This window comes from Xenopus laevis, chromosome 6S (genome assembly GCF_017654675.1).
Source record: "Xenopus laevis strain J_2021 chromosome 6S, Xenopus_laevis_v10.1, whole genome shotgun sequence".
Taxonomy (NCBI): Eukaryota; Metazoa; Chordata; class Amphibia; order Anura; family Pipidae; genus Xenopus; species Xenopus laevis.
In genome coordinates, this window is record NC_054382.1 from 135,395,768 (window position 1) to 135,416,023 (window position 20,256).

Genomic DNA, 20,256 nt, shown 5'->3' on the forward strand with positions numbered 1-20,256 from the left:
TTTGGTCAACATATTTTCTCTGGATTCAAAATTAATTTAAAAAAAATCTGAGCTCATGGACGTGGAAAACCAAATATTTTACAACTAACGGGACTAGACAAAAGCTGGCCTGTTATTAAATACCTAGGCATAGATTTACGCAGTGGAGTAAAATAAGTAACTATAAGGGTTCAGTGTTCTTAAGTATATAAGGAAGACACTGATAAGGTTCAGTCTCTTCTCTTTGTGGATTCAACCTGGGCAGGCAGATGGGACAACATTGGAGCCCGGCAGCAGTGAGTAATAGGTAAGTTAGTTGTAAGGATATTCTCTTTTATAGCTCAGTTCAGGAGTGATAGTTAGGAGTAGGGTAGATAGTGAGCAGCCTGAGCTCCACCAAGGATGGTTATTAGAAATAGAGTCCATGGGGTACTATCAAAAAGTAGGGATCTAAGTGTACAGACCTAGGGGTTGATGTTGTCCCTTCTAGCTTCCACTTGAGAGGCCCAAAGCTGGGATTGACACTTTCAAATTAACTACTCATTGTTGGACATTGGTCCCTGATGGGTAATTCCTCCTGAAGAGTTTTATTGTGAGTATTTGTTGAACAAGTGTTCTATATCATCTGTGTTTATCTCCCATGTGATCTTGATATAATCCTACTATAAAGAAGTTACTGTTTAATTTTAAAAGTACCAACAGCATACATTTCATTAATTCTACTAAAGACTAGCACAGCAAGGATAGGGGTTAACTGAATGTCGTGTCTCCATCAGAAACAGGTTTGGTGTGGGTGGTTTGGGTGTCTGAAAATCTGCAAATTGTAGTTAAAGCTTTACTAAACAAATCTTGTGTTTTCATTATTGTTCCCAAACGGGCTCACACCCTGAAAGATATGCTATCGCCTACTCACCACTTACATCAGAAGGCAATTATAGATGCGGGAGCCGCAGATGCATAACTTGTAAGCACATGAAGGTATCAAAAAATTCAAGTCAACAGTGACAGGAAAGGAATATGACATTAAAGGCTACATCAACGTGTCTGAGGTGCCAAAAGCAATATGTGGGGTGTACAAGTAGGAAATCGAAAGAAAGAGCAAAAGAAAGAGAAAATATGGGATAGAGAGAGTAAGATTAGGAGAGAGAAGAGATGATCATTTAAGCCTTTTAGGAAGGAGAGAGGTGTTCTGGATTTTTCATTTGGGAACACGTTTGCCATTAGGACTTAACCATGAATTCGATGTCACCTGCTACACCTAGGGGCCCATTTACTTAGCTCGAGTGAAGGAATAGAGGAAAAATAGTTAGAATTTCGAATGTTTTTTTTGGCTACTTCGACCATCGAATGGGCTACTTCGACCTTCGCCTACGATCTTCGACTTGGAATCGAACGATTCGAACTAAAAATCGTTCGACTATTCGACCATTCGATAGTCGAAGTACTGTCTCTTTAAAAAATTCTTCGACCCCCTAGTTTGCCACCTAAAACCTACCGAGGCCAATGTTAGCCTATGGGGAAGGTCCCCATAGGCTTCCTAACAATTTTCTCATCGAAGGATCGATGGATTAAAATCCTTCAAATCGTTCAAATTGCGCTAAATCCTTTACTTCGATATTCGAAGCCGAAGGATTTTACTACGACGGTCGAATATCGAGGGTAAATTAACTCTCGATATTCGATCCTAGGTAAATGTGCCACCTAAATATGTAGAATAGATTGATTTGAAGAGTGTAGAGGGGCCAATAGGAAAAGTTATTCTATTAGAGAAGCGCTGACGGAAAGAAGTAGTGACGGCTTTTATGGTTTATAACATAAGTATTTGTATGGAATGTGATATTAGCGCAAAGCATTTATGATATACGGTTATTTATACAAAGATATTTTTTTATATATTAAAACTTCCTTTGATGATTTTGAATACATTTTCAAGTTACTATATCAAACTACAATTTATTCGATTTATTGAAATGTTAATGAGACTTGAGTTGTGATATACGCTGTGGAAGATACAATATAAATGCCCCACAGAGGCAGATCTGTTTAAATATGGAACAAGTAGGGTTAATCCCTTTTGATTTGGTTTTAAGGAATAATCCCATGTGATATTTGATTGGGTCCAAGAACAATGGGAGGGATTATTTGGGTTTAAATATTGTGTAACACATGCTGTTGATTGAGACACCTATGACTAAGCGCCGGATTGTGCGAAACGCGTAAGGTAGGCCATGTGGGGTCAGTATGCATCATAATACTTTTTAAAAATGTGAATAATAAATATTTTTATTTACTGAAGATGAGCCTTGGGACATATATCTTTTGATATAAAGTTTTGTGGGTTGATTGCCTTTTGAACCGGGGCATGTCCCTCTGGCTCTGCCTTAGGCTACTGGACTCCTGATTATAAAATAGTTGATTATGGTTTGACCCTGTTTCTGTGAATAATCCATTGGTACAGGAACAGGATCTGTTATCCTGAAACCTGTTATCCAGAAAAGCTCCAAATAATGGGATGGCCCTCGCCCACAGATTCCATTTTAATCAAATAATTTAATTATTATTATTATTTCATTTAATTATTATTAATGTAGAAAAGGATTTCTTCTCTTTCTGTGTAATAATAAAACAGTTGCTTGTACTTGATCCCAACTAAGATATAAATAATCCTTATTGGAGGCAAAACCGGCCTATTGGCTTTATTTCATGTTTACATGATTTTCTAGTAGAGTTAAAGGATAAGTAAACCTTTAAAATAAGTGAATGTAAAATGGATGAGGGGGCTATTCTAATCACTTTTGTAATTTACATTCATTATTTATTTTGTATTAATTCCAAGATATTAAGGGATCCTTTAGTCTTGGCTAGAATGGTTACAATGGGAACTCTATCCGCCTCCACTGGAAAAACATTCTTTCTCTTGACTTCAGCAAATGGACAGGTTAACCCTTACACTGCTTAATCCAAGCAAAGACTTATTAGACAGAAATGAATGTTGTTCTGAATCATTGATGATCGAATGCACCTATGAATAAAGTTTTATTGAAAAAAAATTAAAAAGAGAAGTCAGGGTGAAGTTATCTGTGATGACGTCAAATGGGGAAAAATGGCTACCGGGAGAAACTAAGTCTGTGCCCTGAGTTTATGTGGCTGGAAATAGGAAGTAGTTTGAGCTTCAAAAATGATGCGGCTCAGTTGGGGGAACATTTAACGTCTAAGTAAACTTTGCATTTACATATCCTTTAACAGGCAACTATATCTTATGTAACCATAACATAATAAATATCTGAATGAACAGAATGAAACAGGAGGGTGATATAGACATGCTGATCGGTGACAATGTCTGGAGATCTATTGATCACCAGCTAAAGTTCTACTGGTAGATCCCGAACTACCTTTTGGACACCCCTGCCTTAAAGGAGAAGGAAAGCTACCGAGGCATTTTATTGCCAATAGATTAGCTGCAATAGTACAAGCTAGAATGCTATATTTATTCTGTAAAATGTTTTACCATACCTGAGTAAAAAGCTCTAAAAACTCTCAGTTTGTTTAGGATAGGAGCTACAGTATTAATGTGGTGTGACATCACTTCCTGCCTGAGTCTCTCCCTGCTCTGGGCTCAGATTACAGTAGAGAAGGGGGAAGAGGAGCAAACTGAGCATGCTCACGCCCAGGGCAATGAGGTTTAAGCTGAAAACAGGAAGTCTGATACAGAAGCCCATGAGTACACAATAGAAGGAAAGAAATGCAGTGTTTCTTTTGACAGGGGACTCAGAGCAGCACTATTTTGGGGGTTTAGTGGTATATTTAGATGGACCTTTCTGATAAGGTTTACTTAGTTTTAACCTTTCCTTCTCCTTTAATATCTTGGAATAAAAAACCAAATAAATAATGAATATATATATATTGCAACATTTCTTAGAAAAGCCCCCTCATCCATTTTACATTACTAATTCAAGGTTTATTTATCCTTTAATGTTTTAATTATTTTTTTTAGTAGACTCAAGGTATGAAGATCTATATTACAGAATGATCCCTTATATGGAAAACCTCAGGTCCTGAGCATTCTGGATAACAGGTCCCATATCTGTGCTTAGGCCTGAATTGACCCGGACAGCCCAGTTTTTAGAAGGGATGCCCGGGTCAACACAGTCTGCCCGGTTTTCCAAAAAAGGATCTCCTCTGATTGACATGTCAATCAGCCAATTGCTGATCACCACATCAAAAGCCCCACCCATGTGATGTAACATGCCCTGCCCATAATGACACTGCCTCACCCAGTGATGTCATGAACAGATCGTGAGCCACACAAAATACAAAATATGGAGTTGCTTCTGTGCAACTCTTGGTTTACTGATAGGAGACTGATAGGAACCAGGACTAACTGCAAAATCTATATGTGCTTCTAATCACCCCCTGATAAAGAAGTCCTGCAAGAAAACCTGACACACACCTGCCTTTATTTCTTGGGCTCCCCTTGCAGAAACGCCTTATTGTCACAAACAAGAAACAGAGGCAACACGTTGATCACAATCATATTCATTTATTGATTTTGGCTGCTTGTATAAAATAAAAAACATTCTCGAAAAACAGAAAATTGCACCAAACCAATTAAGAGAGAGAGGATGAAAGAGAAGAACAGTTGCACATTCTGTCAGTGGCCTCAGGCAACACAAAACAAACACAAAACCCTCCATTTATGAGCCCGGATGTGAAATGCTTTGCAGTTGTACAACAGAGCACAACTAATTGAATACACTGGAGGCCACAAGGTGCTGGAGTTGCTCAAGCCCAAGGTGAGGCTCACAGCTTCCACCACTAAAACCACAGGCACAAATACTCCACCGATGGTTCCTCAGCGAAGGAATGTTTTGTCCCATATGGTTTCAGCGCTTAAACCCGTTCAAATGATCAATGAGCCCATATTGATAAGGTTAAATGAACAAACCCAAAAAGTATTGAAAGAATCTCAACAGTGAGAATGTGGATCTAATTAACCTGTTTGTGGACAACATTTGCTGTCATGATCTTCAGCTTAAGATCGATTGTTAGATCAGGATCCAATAACTTGTGGCTACCCCTGCTCTACAGTATCCATTAGAGATGGTATGTTGGTCTTTGCCTGGACTCTTGTTGAAGTGCTGCTCATTGTATTCCCCAAGAACGTTTTGAAAGTTCTAGTGTAGCAACCACTGACAATGATGGGAGATCTGCTGCTTGATTTGCTTGATTTGCCTTCACCTGCTGAGGCCACTGACTGAATGTAACATGGTTTTACCAACAAAGTTGTTTTTCTTCAGGTTTTTCTTCAGGTTTATTTTCCTCCCCATAAACCTCAACTTCACAGAGCTGGAGATATTCATTGCGGCCAGGAATGACCACACTCACATACTGACCCACCATCCCCTTACAGCACATATTGATGGTGAGTTGAGAGACATCAGTGACGGTGGCGCATCTATAAAACAAAATCTGGGATTATTTTATGACAACAGGAAAAAAAAAAAGAGAAAAATAGCTGGTAAATATTTTTACAAGGCTTGGGGCTTTTTCGTTAAGTCTACTGGTACTGGCCTTCACTGAGTGTTTTTGGGTAGGAATGGGACTTTGATCCTTGCATAAACAGCTATGATAATAGAGTTATAAATAGTTCTAGTGGATCCCAAGTATTGGATATAAGAAGGCAATAACACAACATCAACAGGGGCATTTGACACATGAAAAGGTATATATTTCACTGCTTCAAAAATGGCCTCCATATTTTATCCATATCTTACATATTGTAAGATTTGTCTACTTCTTAGTGGGATTCTGTCATGATTTTTTATGGTGTAGTTTTTATTTAAACTCTTTAGATCACAAATAATTCATTCTAGCATTAAAATGTTATTCCTGAACCAACAAGAGAATTTTTTTAGCTGTAATATTGGTGTTTAAGCGTCTCAGGTCATTTTGCCTGGCCAGCACTTTAGAGTGGAACTGCTTTCTGGCAGGTTGTTGTTTCTCCTACTCAATGTAACTGAATGTGTCTCAGTGGGACCTGGATTTTACTTTTGAGTGTTGTTCTTATATCTACCATGGAGCTGTTATCTTGTGTCAGGGACCTGTTATCTGGTTACCTTCCCAATATTCTGTTCTTCAACTTGCATCAGTAAAGAGTGACTGAAGTTTATCAGAGCACAAGTCACATGACTGAGGGCACCTGGGAAACTGACAACGTGTCTTAGCCCCACATCAAATTTCAAAATGAAATATAAAAAATAGTTTTTGCTCTTTTGAAAAATGGATTTCACTGCAGAATGCTGCTGGGCAGCTCTATTGACTGATTTTGGGAAAAAAACATGTTTTCCCTTAACAGAATCTCTTTAAGTTGAAGGATATATAAACCCTAAAAACAAATTAATGTCTCAGAGCGCTCTTTATTTCCATTAATCATTTTTTACTTTTGTTTCCAATATATTAGATATTTTGGGCAATTTAAAACCACTAATATAATGAATTTTAAACAGTACCACCTGGTGGTACCTGTCTACAACAAAGGAAAAAAACATTAACGGGGGAATGTAATAAAAACCGATAACGGAAAAACTATTCGCAATGCGAAAAGTTATGCCTTTGTGCGAACAAATTTTGCTTTGTGCGAATTTAATATAGCTTTTGCGAGCCCGGAAACTGTTTAGCGACCACTTCCGACAGTGAAAGACCGTTTGCGAATTTAATAGTTTGCGCCAATGCGCAGTCAATGTAATAAAACTTCTTACTGAAAAAGTCGTTATGTTTGCTCCAAAAGATTACGACACCTTCAAGCACTTCTTATGAGTGCGCAATTAAAATTCGTAATGCGCAATTAAAATTCGCAATGCAATAACAGTTTAAGGAACAATATTATATTGCGAGATGTGGATTTTTAGTCTTATTGGTGCGAATTGTTTTGCTCTTTGCGACTTTTATTACATTCCCCTGTTTCTCTGACAAAATAAAGCTGCTCCATCTGCTAGAGAAACATCACATGACTTCTTACTATATTACTCACTTGAGGATACATTTATCTAAGGGAAATTACAAAGTTTTCTGCTCATTGGATAATATTTTTTAGAGGCAGATTTATCAAAGGGGGAAATAGAGTGAATCATAGTTTAACCCTAAAAGTTCTGTACAAATGGAAAAAACTGTTACTGTTTAACTGTTGTGAGTTCGATTTTCAGTGCTTGATGACTATGCCTCTTGGCCTTTATGACTGGGAGTCCTAAAAGGGATTCTGTCACAGGAAAACATTTGATGTAAGGCTGGCCATTTTCTTACATTCCCAAGTGCCCTCAGCTATGTGACTAGTGCTTTGATAAACTTTAGTCACTCTTTCCTGCTGCTCTACAAATTGGAGTGTTATTCCCCCCCCCTTGGGCAGGTAACCAGATACTAGGGATGCACCGAATCCACTATTTTGGATTCGGCCGAACCCCCGAATCCTTCACTAAAGATTTGGCCGAATACCGAACCGAATCCGAAACCTAATTTGCATATGCAAATTAAGGGTGGGAAAGGAAAACATTTTTTACTTCCTTGTTTTGTGACAAAAAGTCACGAGATTTCCCTCCCCGCCCCTAATTTCCATATGCAAATTAGGATTCGGATCCGGTTTGGCCGGGCAGAAGGATTCGGCCGAATCCGAATCCTGCTGAAAAAGGCCGAATCCTGGCCGAATCCCGAACCGAATCCTGGATTTGGTGCATCCCTACCAGATACAATACCTTATCTGAAAGCAGTTTCATTGTGCAGTGCTGGCTTTTTCTGAAAGCTCAGGATCAGGTATAATGACCTGAGATGGCTCCTACACAACAATATTACAACTAAATGGTACAATAGAGCATTTGCAATGTAAACAGTGTAAATTAGTAATAAAAACGACACCATAAAAATGACAACAGAATTCCTTTAACAAATTGCTGTCCCTCAGCTTTTACCTGTACATAAGGGGTAGTCTTGGCACGTAATGAGCACGTCATCATTAATGGTGATATTTTATTTCAGTTTATGGATAGTGAATACAGAAGGCAACTAAGGGAAGTGTTTGGGACTCACACTGGGTTGTTATTATCTGCTGAATTTCCAACACGGATCTGGGCTCCTTTCAGACGATCGGCACAACAGTCTCCTCTGTTCACTATGACCACAGAACCAACTTTGTAGGAATTCTTCAGGTCCACCTGCCACCAAGCGTTTTTGTCATATCCAGTAATGGCGCATGCTTGTACAAAGGTATTTGTGTTTTTTATGCCATCAATCGCTTTATCAACAGTGTACTGAGGAGCGTAGGTGGAGCTTTGCTTGACTCCTCCTGATCTTGCCAAATTTTGTCCTAACAAATGAAATGGTGCAACATGATTGGTTCCTGATATGAACTAGGAGTGTGGTGAATTCATGAGGCAATTTTGGAAGACGTCTTATTATTTTCATATATTAAACCAAGCAAAGAAAATAGGAGATATCTAATGTATCTGTAGCACTTTTATCAAAGGTCAAGAAAACGTGCCTTTCTTTTCACTTTTTATACCCAATGAAGAAATACGTTATTTTATTGAAAATGTTCCTGTATTTGCCTTTTCTTTATTTTTGTGAAATGAAATACATTTGAGTTGGGATAAAATCATTTTCAGCAGTTTAAAAGCTAAAGAGATCTTTCTGGAAAAACAAAAAGTGGATCTGATAAAAAAAAATGATAAAAGGTCAATGATGACTTAAAATGTCACTGTGTGGGGGGAGGGGTTGTGCCAAAATGATGCCATACATTATAATTCAATAAAAAATAATTGGGATGCTGCCAGGTTATCAATACTCTCTGCACCCATAGAAGGTGAACATGGTGGGACTTGCACCTAATCCAGAGTGGTGCAGATACAAGACTTTTTTTTTTTTTTTTGGTACATAGAAACATAGTTCATTTAGGTTGAAAAAAGACCAAAGTTCATTTAGTTCCGCCCCTCCAAATGATCCCCAATGTACTTATAAGGGCTCGTAATTCATAAGGGCTTATTTACAACCCCAAGGGGTGCAAGTGCAAGAATAGGAAGGACTTACTTAACCCTGGGGTTGTTGCTCTTTGAATGGAGCACTCGAAGTCTGCATGGCTCTCCCCCACCCGAATCTAGTGTGGCCAAACTCACTCTGAATTGTGCTATTTGTATAGTAAGTGCTAAATACTGTACCATCCCTTGTGCTCCTATTTTGCACTTTGTACACTGCATGGGGCATTGTAAATGATTAGTGATGGGCTAACCTGATCCTTTTCGCTTTGCTGTAAATTAGCAAAATGTCCATGGGCGACAAATCTTTTTTCACCCATAAAAAATCATCATTTTCTTGGCAAACTCTAAGAAAATTTTGGCTTGACCCTATAAATGATCCCTATAGTTTTGTGAGTTGAAATGCATTCAGGAATGGTATCTCATTGTACCCCTTCCAAAAGCTTTGCTAACTCCTATATCAGATACATATGAAAAAAGCATAGAAAATGCTAAAAAAACGCATTTTCCTCTTTTTACATCATTAAAGGATACGTGAAACTTTAAAATAAGTGAATGTAAAATGGATGAGGGGGCTATTCTAAGAAGTGTTGCAATATATATTCATTATTTATTTTGTTTTTATCCCAAGATATTAAGGGATACATGTACTGTTAATATGAATGAATTATGTTACAACAGCGCCACCTGCTGGTCAGTTTCCCACCAGTCTGACCAGCAAGTAGTCAAGGAAGTTGTCAGGAGAAAGAAAGAGGCTGATGTTCTTCTGCTTAGGAATAAAATTAGAAACCTTTCTCACATCTTTACTAAGCAGAAGAACATCAGCCTCTTTCTTTCTCCTGACAACTTCCTTGACTACTTGCTGGTCAGACTGGTGGGAAACTGACCAGCAGGTGGCGCTGTTGTAACAAAATTCATTCATATTAACAGTACATGTATCCCTTAATATCTTGGAATAAAAACAAAACAAAGAATTAATGTACATTGCAACATTTCTTAAAATAGCCTCCTCATCCATTTTACATTCACTTATTTTAAAGGTTTACTTATCATTTAAGAAATTTTTTTTTCAACTATTGAGAAACCTGTGGCTCACTTTACCTCGGAGGAGATTCTAGTCATGGGGTAGGTAAGAACAATGAATTGTGAAAAGGTAAAAAAGAGAATATTCCTACCTCCTATCTGGGGGTTGCACAACTGCGCCCACCCAACAGCTGCAAATGCGAGCAGAACCACAATGCACTTCATCCTATGGGGAGACAGGAGAATATATTAGTTCCATTGCGTCTAATATAAAGCCACAAAACCAACACCCTTGTTGTACATGACTATGGAGTCCTGCACTGGGTCCGTACCACATTTTTTCTTTTTACATGTTTATATTTCACTTTACATGTTTATATTTCACTTTACATGTAGCATGTTATGTAGCTACATTATTGCATATTGTTAAATGACTGCAAAGGTAGTGGTTGAAATTGGTGGCCGCTCTATATTTATACTAAGAAATGATGAGAAATGATTATAAGCAATTATCAGAAATAAAAGTAAGAAATAAGAAATGTAGACATCTCACCTTGCTGCTGGTGCAAATCTGTTCTCTGTCTCTTTGTAACCTGGGCTCGGTTTAAATACCTTGCTCACCTGTATCGAGCAGTTCCATTGAAGTGTCTGCAGAACAGGTTGTGACCCAGCCCTTACAATGAATTTATGTTCCTCCTCACTCTTAGCCTGGAGCAAACAAGTTCTCTTATGAAATTGCCAAAGGCGGTGCCCACAAGATTTAGAGTATTTACATGCCTAGATGCCATCATCATCATCATTTATTTATATAGCGCTGTCAAGATACATAATAGTCCTACAGTATCAGGTACATAGTAAATAACCCGCGCTACAGGGCATATTTCTTAAAGGGTGAAAGTGAACAGTTTCCACAAAAAATGAAAATGCCCCACAATCTGCCAGTTTACTGAAAGGAGAGTTTGACAGTTTTTGTTGCATTAACTTCCCCTTCATGACTTCAGGCAGCAGTTAAGTCTCTTCAATCTCGTTTTGGAGTGCCAAGCCTCACTTCATCTCCAAGTTCTGTAGGGTCCCATGTTTACTCTACATGGGTCCAAGCCTGGTCCCCTCTTCCAGTTATCCACAGTGGTTTCAATCTCTCCACACATTCACTGTTTCTCAGCTGGTGACATGTCCTAGTGCTATCGCCATTGTCATAAACCAGCTGGAGGCAGCAGAAGGCTGGTCAAGGTGAAGACATGGCCAACGGTTCAACCATGAAAGTTCTCAGAAGTCAAATTGTAGGTTTTAATTTAAAAAGGAGTTTGAACTTTGCAATGTAACCTTGCTTTCTAAACAGTTCATATGTAATTTCTTTATTTCCTCATGTATAAACCCTGCCAATGCTCTACAGCAGCCAACAAGAAGAAAAGCATGCAGAGTAAAAGTGAAGCCATATAAAAGCAGCTTTATAATTAAATCACATTACATTCTTCTTACATTGCAGCCCAAGGGGCTCATGCCCACAGCGATGACCCGGTAATTCAGTGGAAAATAAGTTGTTCAACCTGATAATGTCACCTCTTAAAGCAGAATGTACATAGAAGAGGCAAATAGAATGATCAGCATTCTCATTAATTCTGAACATAAGGGCCAAAGAGTCAACCTCAGTGTCAACCCCAGTGTAAAATAAATCATTGCCAAGATCCATTGGCCAAAGTAAGTGTTTTTCTATTACCCCAATGTTTCTATATATCTGTAACCTTGTTATGAGCTAAGGGGGCCCAGTCTGAAGGTCAGTTAGGGGGAGATTTGGGGTGAGTGCTTATTTGTACCCTGGGTACCCCTGGAACTATAGCAGGGTGACTGTTACCCCAATGTTTCTATATATCTGTAACCTTGTTATGAGCTAAGGGGGCCCAGTCTGAAGGTCAGTTAGGGGGAGATTTGGGGTGAGTGCTTATTTGTACCCTGGGTACCCCTGGAACTATAGCAGGGTGACACCCCAATGTTTCTATATATCTGTAACCTTGTTATGAGCTAAGGGGGCCCAGTCTGAAGGTCAGTTAGGGGGAGATTTGGGGTGAGTGCTTATTTGTACCCTGGGTACCCCTGGAACTATAGCAGGGTGACTGTTACCCCCAATGTTTCTATATATCTGTAACCTTGTTATGAGCTAAGGGGGCCCAGTCTGAAGGTCAGTTAGGGGGAGATTTGGGGTGAGTGTTTATTTATACCCTGGGTACCCCTGGAACTATAGCAGGGTGACACCCCAATGTTTCTATATATCTGTAACCTTGTTATGAGCTAAGGGGGCCCAGTCTGAAGGTCAGTTAGGGGGAGATTTGGGGTGAGTGCTTATTTGTACCCTGGGTACCCCTGGAACTATAGCAGGGTGACACCCCAATGTTTCTATATATCTGTAACCTTGTTATGAGCTAAGGGGGCCCAGTCTGAAGGTCAGTTAGGGGGAGATTTGGGGTGAGTGCTTATTTGTACCCTGGGTACCCCTGGAACTATAGCAGGGTGACTGTTACCCCCAATGTTTCTATATATCTGTAACCTTGTTATGAGCTAAGGGGGCCCAGTCTGAAGGTCAGTTAGGGGGAGATTTGGGGTGAGTGCTTATTTGTACCCTGGGTACCCCTGGAACTATAGCAGGGTGACACCCCAATGTTTCTATATATCTGTAACCTTGTTATGAGCTAAGGGGGCCCAGCCTGAAGGTCAGTTAGGGGGAGATTTGGGGTGAGTGCTTATTTGTACCCTGGGTACCCCTGGAACTATAGCAGGGTGACACCCCAATGTTTCTATATATCGGTAACCATGTTATAAGCTAAGGGGGCCCAGTCTGAAGGCCAGTTAGGGGGAGATTTGGGGTGAGTGCTTATTTGTATCCGGGGTACCCCTGGAACTATATCAGGGTGACTGTTACCCCAATGTTTCTGTATATCTGTAACCTTGTTATGAGCTAAGGGGCCCAGTCTGAAGGCCAGTTAGGGGGGGAGATTTGGGTGAGTGCTTATTTGTACCCTGGGTACCCATGGAACTATAGCAGGGTGACACCCCAATGTTTCTATATATATCTGTAACCTTGTTATGAGCTAAGGGGGCCCAGTCTGAAGGTCAGTTAGGGGGAGATTTGGGGTGAGTGCTTATTGTACCCTGGGTGCCCCTGGAACTATAGCAGGGTGACACCCCAATGTTTCTATATATGTGTAACCTTGTTATGAGCTAAGGGGGCCCAGTCTGAAGGTCAGTTAGGGGGAGATTTGGGGGTGAGTGCTTATTTGTACCCTGGGTACCCCTGGAACTATAGCAGGGTGACTGTTACCCCAATGTTTCTATATATCTGTAACCTTGTTATGAGCTAAGGGGGCCCAGTCTGAAGGTCAGTTAGGGGGAGATTTGGGGTGAGTGCTTATTTGTACCCTGGGTACCCCTGGAACTATAGCAGGGTGACACCCCAATGTTTCTATATATCTGTAACCTTGTTATGAGCTAAGGGGGCCCAGTCTGAAGGTCAGTTAGGGGGAGATTTGGGGTGAGTGCTTATTTGTACCCTGGGTACCCCTGGAACTATAGCAGGGTGACTGTTACCCCCAATGTTTCTATATATCTGTAACCTTGTTATGAGCTAATGGGGCCCAGTCTGAAGGTCAGTTAGGGGGAGATTTGGGGTGAGTGCTTATTTGTACCCTGGGTACCCCTGGAACTATAGCAGGGTGACACCCCAATGTTTCTATATATCGGTAACCATGTTATAAGCTAAGGGGGCCCAGTCTGAAGGCCAGTTAGGGGGAGATTTGGGGTGAGTGCTTATTTGTATCCGGGGTACCCCTGGAACTATATCAGGGTGACTGTTACCCCAATGTTTCTGTATATCTGTAACCTTGTTATGAGCTAAGGGGGCCCAGTCTGAAGGCCAGTTAGGGGGGGAGATTTGGGGTGAGTGCTTATTTGTACCCTGGGTACCCATGGAACTATAGCAGGGTGACACCCCAATGTTTCTATATATATCTGTAACCTTGTTATGAGCTAAGGGGGCCCAGTCTGAAGGTCAGTTAGGGGGAGATTTGGGGTGAGTGCTTATTTGTACCCTGGGTGCCCCTGGAACTATAGCAGGGTGACACCCCAATGTTTCTATATATGTGTAACCTTGTTATGAGCTAAGGGGGCCCAGTCTGAAGGTCAGTTAGGGGGAGATTTGGGGTGAGTGCTTATTTGTACCCTGGGTACTCCTGGAACTATAGCAGGGTGACACCCCAATGTTTCTATATATCTGTAACCTTGTTATGAGCTAAGGGGGCCCAGCCTGAAGGTCAGTTAGGGGGAGATTTGGGGTGAGTGCTTATTTGTACCCTGGGTACCCCTGGAACTATAGCAGGGTGACACCCCAATGTTTCTATATATCGGTAACCATGTTATAAGCTAAGGGGGCCCAGTCTGAAGGCCAGTTAGGGGGAGATTTGGGGTGAGTGCTTATTTGTATCCGGGGTACCCCTGGAACTATATCAGGGTGACTGTTACCCCAATGTTTCTGTATATCTGTAACCTTGTTATGAGCTAAGGGGGCCCAGTCTGAAGGCCAGTTAGGGGGGGAGATTTGGGGTGAGTGCTTATTTGTACCCTGGGTACCCATGGAACTATAGCAGGGTGACACCCCAATGTTTCTATATATCTGTAACCTTGTTATGAGCTAAGGGGGCCCAGTCTGAAGGTCAGTTAGGGGGAGATTTGGGGTGAGTGCTTATTTGTACCCTGGGTACCCCTGGAACTATAGCAGGGTGACACCCCAATGTTTCTATATATCTGTAACCTTGTTATGAGCTAAGGGGGCCCAGCCTGAAGGTCAGTTAGGGGGAGATTTGGGGTGAGTGCTTATTTGTATCCGGGGTACCCCTGGAACTATATCAGGGTGACTGTTACCCCAATGTTTCTGTATATCTGTAACCTTGTTATGAGCTAAGGGGGCCCAGTCTGAAGGCCAGTTAGGGGGGGAGATTTGGGGTGAGTGCTTATTTGTACCCTGGGTACCCATGGAACTATAGCAGGGTGACACCCCAATGTTTCTATATATATCTGTAACCTTGTTATGAGCTAAGGGGGCCCAGTCTGAAGGTCAGTTAGGGGGAGATTTGGGGTGAGTGCTTATTTGTACCCTGGGTACCCCTGGAACTATAGCAGGGTGACTGTTACCCCAATGTTTCTATATATCTGTAACCTTGTTATGAGCTAAGGGGGCCCAGTCTGAAGGTCAGTTAGGGGGAGATTTGGGGTTAGTGTATATTTGTACCCTGGGTACCCCTGGAACTATAGCAGGGTGACACCCCAATGTTTCTATATATCGGTAACCATGTTAGGGTAGCTGTACTGGGATCAAAATGTTGATGAGAAAAAGAGCAGTACAGAGAAATGTGCAGGCAAAAGATGATGCAGGAACTGCAGTTCTCACCCTCTCCCCACCAGCAAGTATTTGGACCCCTGATAAACATGTAGTGACTTCTCCATTTAAGAGAATCTTGACACCCCAAGCAACTACAGAACTGCCAGGCAAACACTTTTACCTGGGAAGGTAAACAGCTACACCACCCAATTGTAAAACAGGACCAACCTGAAAGTGGCCAAACACAGGGCAATAAAAGCTGCAGAATGCAGTGGAATTTGCACCTTGCACATTGTGAACATTAAAGATATTTTGTGTTTGAACAATAGGTTGAGTATTTGTCTCAGTGAGTGGAAAAGTCTATATAAAGGTCAGGTCTCCCATTAGACCGGCCATTGCCCTGTCTAGTAAATATGTAACTTGGAGCTTGAGACTCCAACTCTTGCCCGAGACTCCTTCTAGGCAAATACAACAATAAATTCATTAACAATTGAAAGCTGTGGGGGAAGGAGCCTTAGGGAATATGTAAATGAGGCAGATGAGGAGCCTTTCAGGAACTAATCGAACAAAAAGTGATCCCTTATTGAATATAATTACCCTGCGGTAGAAGCTGAGGTCTGACCTAAGTCAGTGCCAGTAAATAATTTAAAAATTGAAGAAAAAGTACCCCACTAGCTTCAAAACTCGCTCAGCAGTCTCAAGTGATTTAAACCTTCCTAATTTAATTTAGTCACTAGTATGTGCAAGTTAGCTAATAACTTAAATATAGATACTAAAGTGCTTGTGCTATTGTTAAATCAATTAAAATTGATTATAAATTAATTAAATATTGGTAATACTATTCATTCAGTTCTATATAAAAGTTACAAAAAACGTTGATATATATATTCTTAATTGTAACCAGTTCTATTTCACAACAGTGTATCTATTTTTGGGGGTTAGTAATCTCCCCCTTCCCAATCACTTTGAATTAAGGTGCAAGTGCTTAACAGTTAATGGATAATAATAATTTGATCCAGATTTAACCAAAATTCATAATATTGAAGGTGCTCAAAAGTGCTTAAATAGATTAAGGTTAAAAAATTAATTAATTAGAGACCGCAATAAATAGGATAATTATTAAAAAAACACACATTTGCTCAGGTTCAGAAATAAGTTAGAAATGGAAAAAGAAGGAGGTGGAGTTGTCCCAAATCTACTACCTAATTTGTTTCTATCCCTGGGACACCACAAAGTCAAAGAAGGCAGAGTACCCGGGACTGTGGTCTCAAATTTTACTCTAGTCCTAAACTCGAAAAACCGTGTCTGAGAACAGTGTAAAGCTATCCGGTTGCTAGGACGACACGCACAAGCTGGGATGCACGTTGAACGTGTGGGCGGGAGGTCTCGCGATGACTCCGCAAAGTGACGCACCATACGGAAGTGTTTTAAACTCTGCGGCAGGGGAGCGTTCTCATTACGCCTTGACAAAGCCATTATTGCGAAACGCGCGTCGGCGTTCCGAGTCCTTTTAACTTTAAACTTTAAAACCAAAAACTTCTATACCTCAGCCGATTGGATTTCAAAGTAGTGGAGGGGGTGGGGAGGTTACAAACCTCAACCAGTGCTCAGCTCTCTGCTTATCTATCTGTTACTAAAGCTCACAAGAGCCCGTGGATTTGTGGTTTTTAGGCTTATTTAGTTTTTTCGAGTTTAGGACTAGAGTAAAATTTGAGACCACAGTCCCGGGTACTCTGCCTTCTTTGACTTTGTGGTGTCCCAGGGATAGAAACAAATTAGGTAGTAGATTTGGGACAACTCCACCTCCTTCTTTTTCCATTTCTAACTTATTTCTGAACCTGAGCAAATGTGTGTTTTTTTAATAATTATCCTATTTATTGCGGTCTCTAATTAATTAATTTTTTAACCTTAATCTATTTAAGCACTTTTGAGCACCTTCAATATTATGAATTTTGGTTAAATCTGGATCAAATTATTATTATCCATTAACTGTTAAGCACTTGCACCTTAATTCAAAGTGATTGGGAAGGGGGAGATTACTAACCCCCAAAAATAGATACACTGTTGTGAAATAGAACTGGTTACAATTAAGAATATATATATCAACGTTTTTTGTAACTTTTATATAGAACTGAATGAATAGTATTACCAATATTTAATTAATTTATAATCAATTTTAATTGATTTAACAATAGCACAAGCACTTTAGTATCTATATTTAAGTTATTAGCTAACTTGCACATACTAGTGACTAAATTAAATTAGGAAGGTTTAAATCACTTGAGACCTTTCAGGAACTGTCAGCAAAATGATAACTTTTTACTTATACAGTTAGGTCCATATATATTTGGACAGACACAACTTTTTTCTCTAATTTCGGTTCTGTACATGACCACAATGAAGTTTAAATGAAAAACTCAGATGCAGTTGAACTGCAGACTTTCAGCTTTAATTCAGTTGGTTGAACAAAAAGATTGTATAAAAATGTGAGGAACTAAAGCCTTTTTTTAACACAATCTCTTCATTTCAGGGGCTCACAAGTAATTGGACAAATTAAAAAACTGCAAATAAAATGTTCATGTCTAATAGTTGGTAGAAAATCCTTTGCTGCAATGACAGGCTGAAGTGTTGAACTCATGGACATCAGCAGATTGTGGGTTTGCTCCTGTTTAATTCTCTGCCAGGTCTTTACTGCAGCCGCTTCTTTCACTTGCTCTTTGTTTGTGGCCTTTCTGTCCCAAGTTTAGTCTTCAACAAGTGAAATGCAGCTCAATTGCCTTCACATTAGGTGAATATTCCACTTCTTTGCTTTAATAAACTCCTGGGTTGCTTTGGCTCTATGTTTTGGCTCATTATGAGACGCCTCTGTCAGGGAGCCGGGATGCTCCCACCAGGGAGGTTGTCAGGATCGAGGAGGAAGCCCACAAGGGAGTCAAGGTCGCAGTGTCCAAAAGGGGTTAACCAGAAGATTTATCAGAGTCCAGGCAAGAGTTCAAGGGCAGGCAGAATAATCAGCAAAGTCCAAAGTCCAGGCAAGAGGTCAGGCAACAACAGGAACAAGATTAGTCTCAAAATAGCAGACAGGAAACCCAGGAAACACACAGTAACGAATCCTATACTTGGGCGCCATTCTGGCGTCTTGGTAGGGTTTTTATATTTGAATTTGGTGCCATAGTGACGTCATCGGCGTCCTTGTGCCGACGTCGGTGGCCATGGGCGCCGCCATTTTGGGAGCGACGCCGGCAGGGGAGGACACGCCGCCCAGAGCTCCTGGAACTGCTCCGGGCGGCGATCGTGACAGCCTCCCAATCAAATTGAGTGCATTTAGCTGGATTTGAGCAGACAGTGTCTCTGAAGAGCTCACAATTCATTCTTGTGCTTCTGTCCTGTGTCACATGATGTATAAACACTAGTGTCCCAGTGCCACTGGCAGCCATGCACCCCAAGCCATCACACTGCCTCCCAAATGTTTTATACACAACTGTGCTATGCTTTGGATCATCAGCTCTTCTCAAGCCTTCTCCACACTTTTTTCTTGTCATCATTCTGCTAGAGCTTCATCTTGGTTTCATCTGTCCAAAGAATGTTTTTCTACAACTGTGCTTCCATTTTTTAGACGTTTGTTTAGCAAAGTCCAATGTAGCCTTTGTATTGTTGATGCTTATGAGTGGCTTGTACCTTGCAGTGCCCCCTCTGTATTTACTTCATACAGTCTTCTCTTTATGGTAGACTTGGATATGGAGACTCTACCTCCTGGAGACTGTTCTTCACTTGTTTGGCTCTTGTGAAGGGCTTTCTCTTCCCCATGGAAATGATTTTTCAAGTGTCATGTCAGATCCTGTTTGTGTGTTAAGGCCCAATGGTACAGAGGAGGAGGAGCATGTGTTAGTGAGTTATTAACCAGTGTGTGGCATGAAGTAGGGTTTAGTAGAAAGAATTATTGATGATGCTGATGACTAAATGTGCAGTTCATTCAGGAGCACATTGATTAGTGCCAGTGTAGGCAAGAAGATAAGACCACCATGGGAGAAGCAATAGAGGTCTACTGACACTTTTATATTGGTCAAGTTCAGTAAACATCTGGCCTTGTTTGCACAATCCAATGAGGTTCCAGCACCCTAAGGGCTGTGGCTGATGGGGAGATTTGCCTGAAATAAAAATGCATGACTGCGCATGGCAAATCTCCTGAAAAATGTTCTCCATCAGAAATAACTGAAATTGCCCATGCAAACACTAACGCATCACTTTGTTCTTCCAAAGTTGCCTGAATTTGCCTTGTGAGGAAATGTCAGGAGGCTTCGCAATGTAGAACTTTTTTCGGGAGATTTGTGGCACGTAGTCATTTATTTTTATCATGGCTGACAAATCTCCCCACCAGCCATGGCCCTAAAGCAGAGACAGTTATGTCAAGTTGACAGAACACAGACTGGACACAATAAAGAAGCCCAGGTCAGACTGTCTGGGGTCAAAAAATTCCAATTAGTCAGGTCAGAATCAGAGACTACTAGGTCACAAGCCAAATTATGGGTCAGAAAGCCAAAATCAGGAACCAGAGTCAGTGGCCAAAGGTATAACAGGAGAGTCCTCAGCTATTTTGTGTTGGATGTGACAATTCTTTGTATTGGGACAAGCACATTCATTGCATTGCATGGCACCAGCTCATTGGTTTATGTCTGAAGTCCCTGGATAATGTATTTGTTTTGGTTTATTTGTTATTTTATCGAAATTAAAATACTTTACATGTAGAGATGTCGCGAACTGTTCGCCGGCGAACTTGTTCGCGCGAACATCGGGTGTTCGCGCTCGCCGGAAGTTCGCGAACGTCGCGCGACGTTCGCCATTTTGGGTTCGCCATTGTTGGCGCTTTTTTTT

General features: G+C 40.7%; 1 protein-coding gene across 1 annotated transcript; it reads right to left on the minus strand.

Annotated features, from left to right (window-relative positions):
- Window positions 1–4,505: 4,505 nt before the first annotated feature.
- On the minus strand, window positions 4,506–10,632 carry fucolectin.S (x-epilectin S homeolog). Its single transcript, NM_001095522.1, is given in 4 exon segments — window positions 4,506–5,434; window positions 8,056–8,332; window positions 10,172–10,245; window positions 10,573–10,632. Coding segments are annotated over 3 exon segments (534 nt in total). The 5' UTR covers window position 10,245; window positions 10,573–10,632; the 3' UTR covers window positions 4,506–5,250.
- Window positions 10,633–20,256: the final 9,624 nt, after the last annotated feature.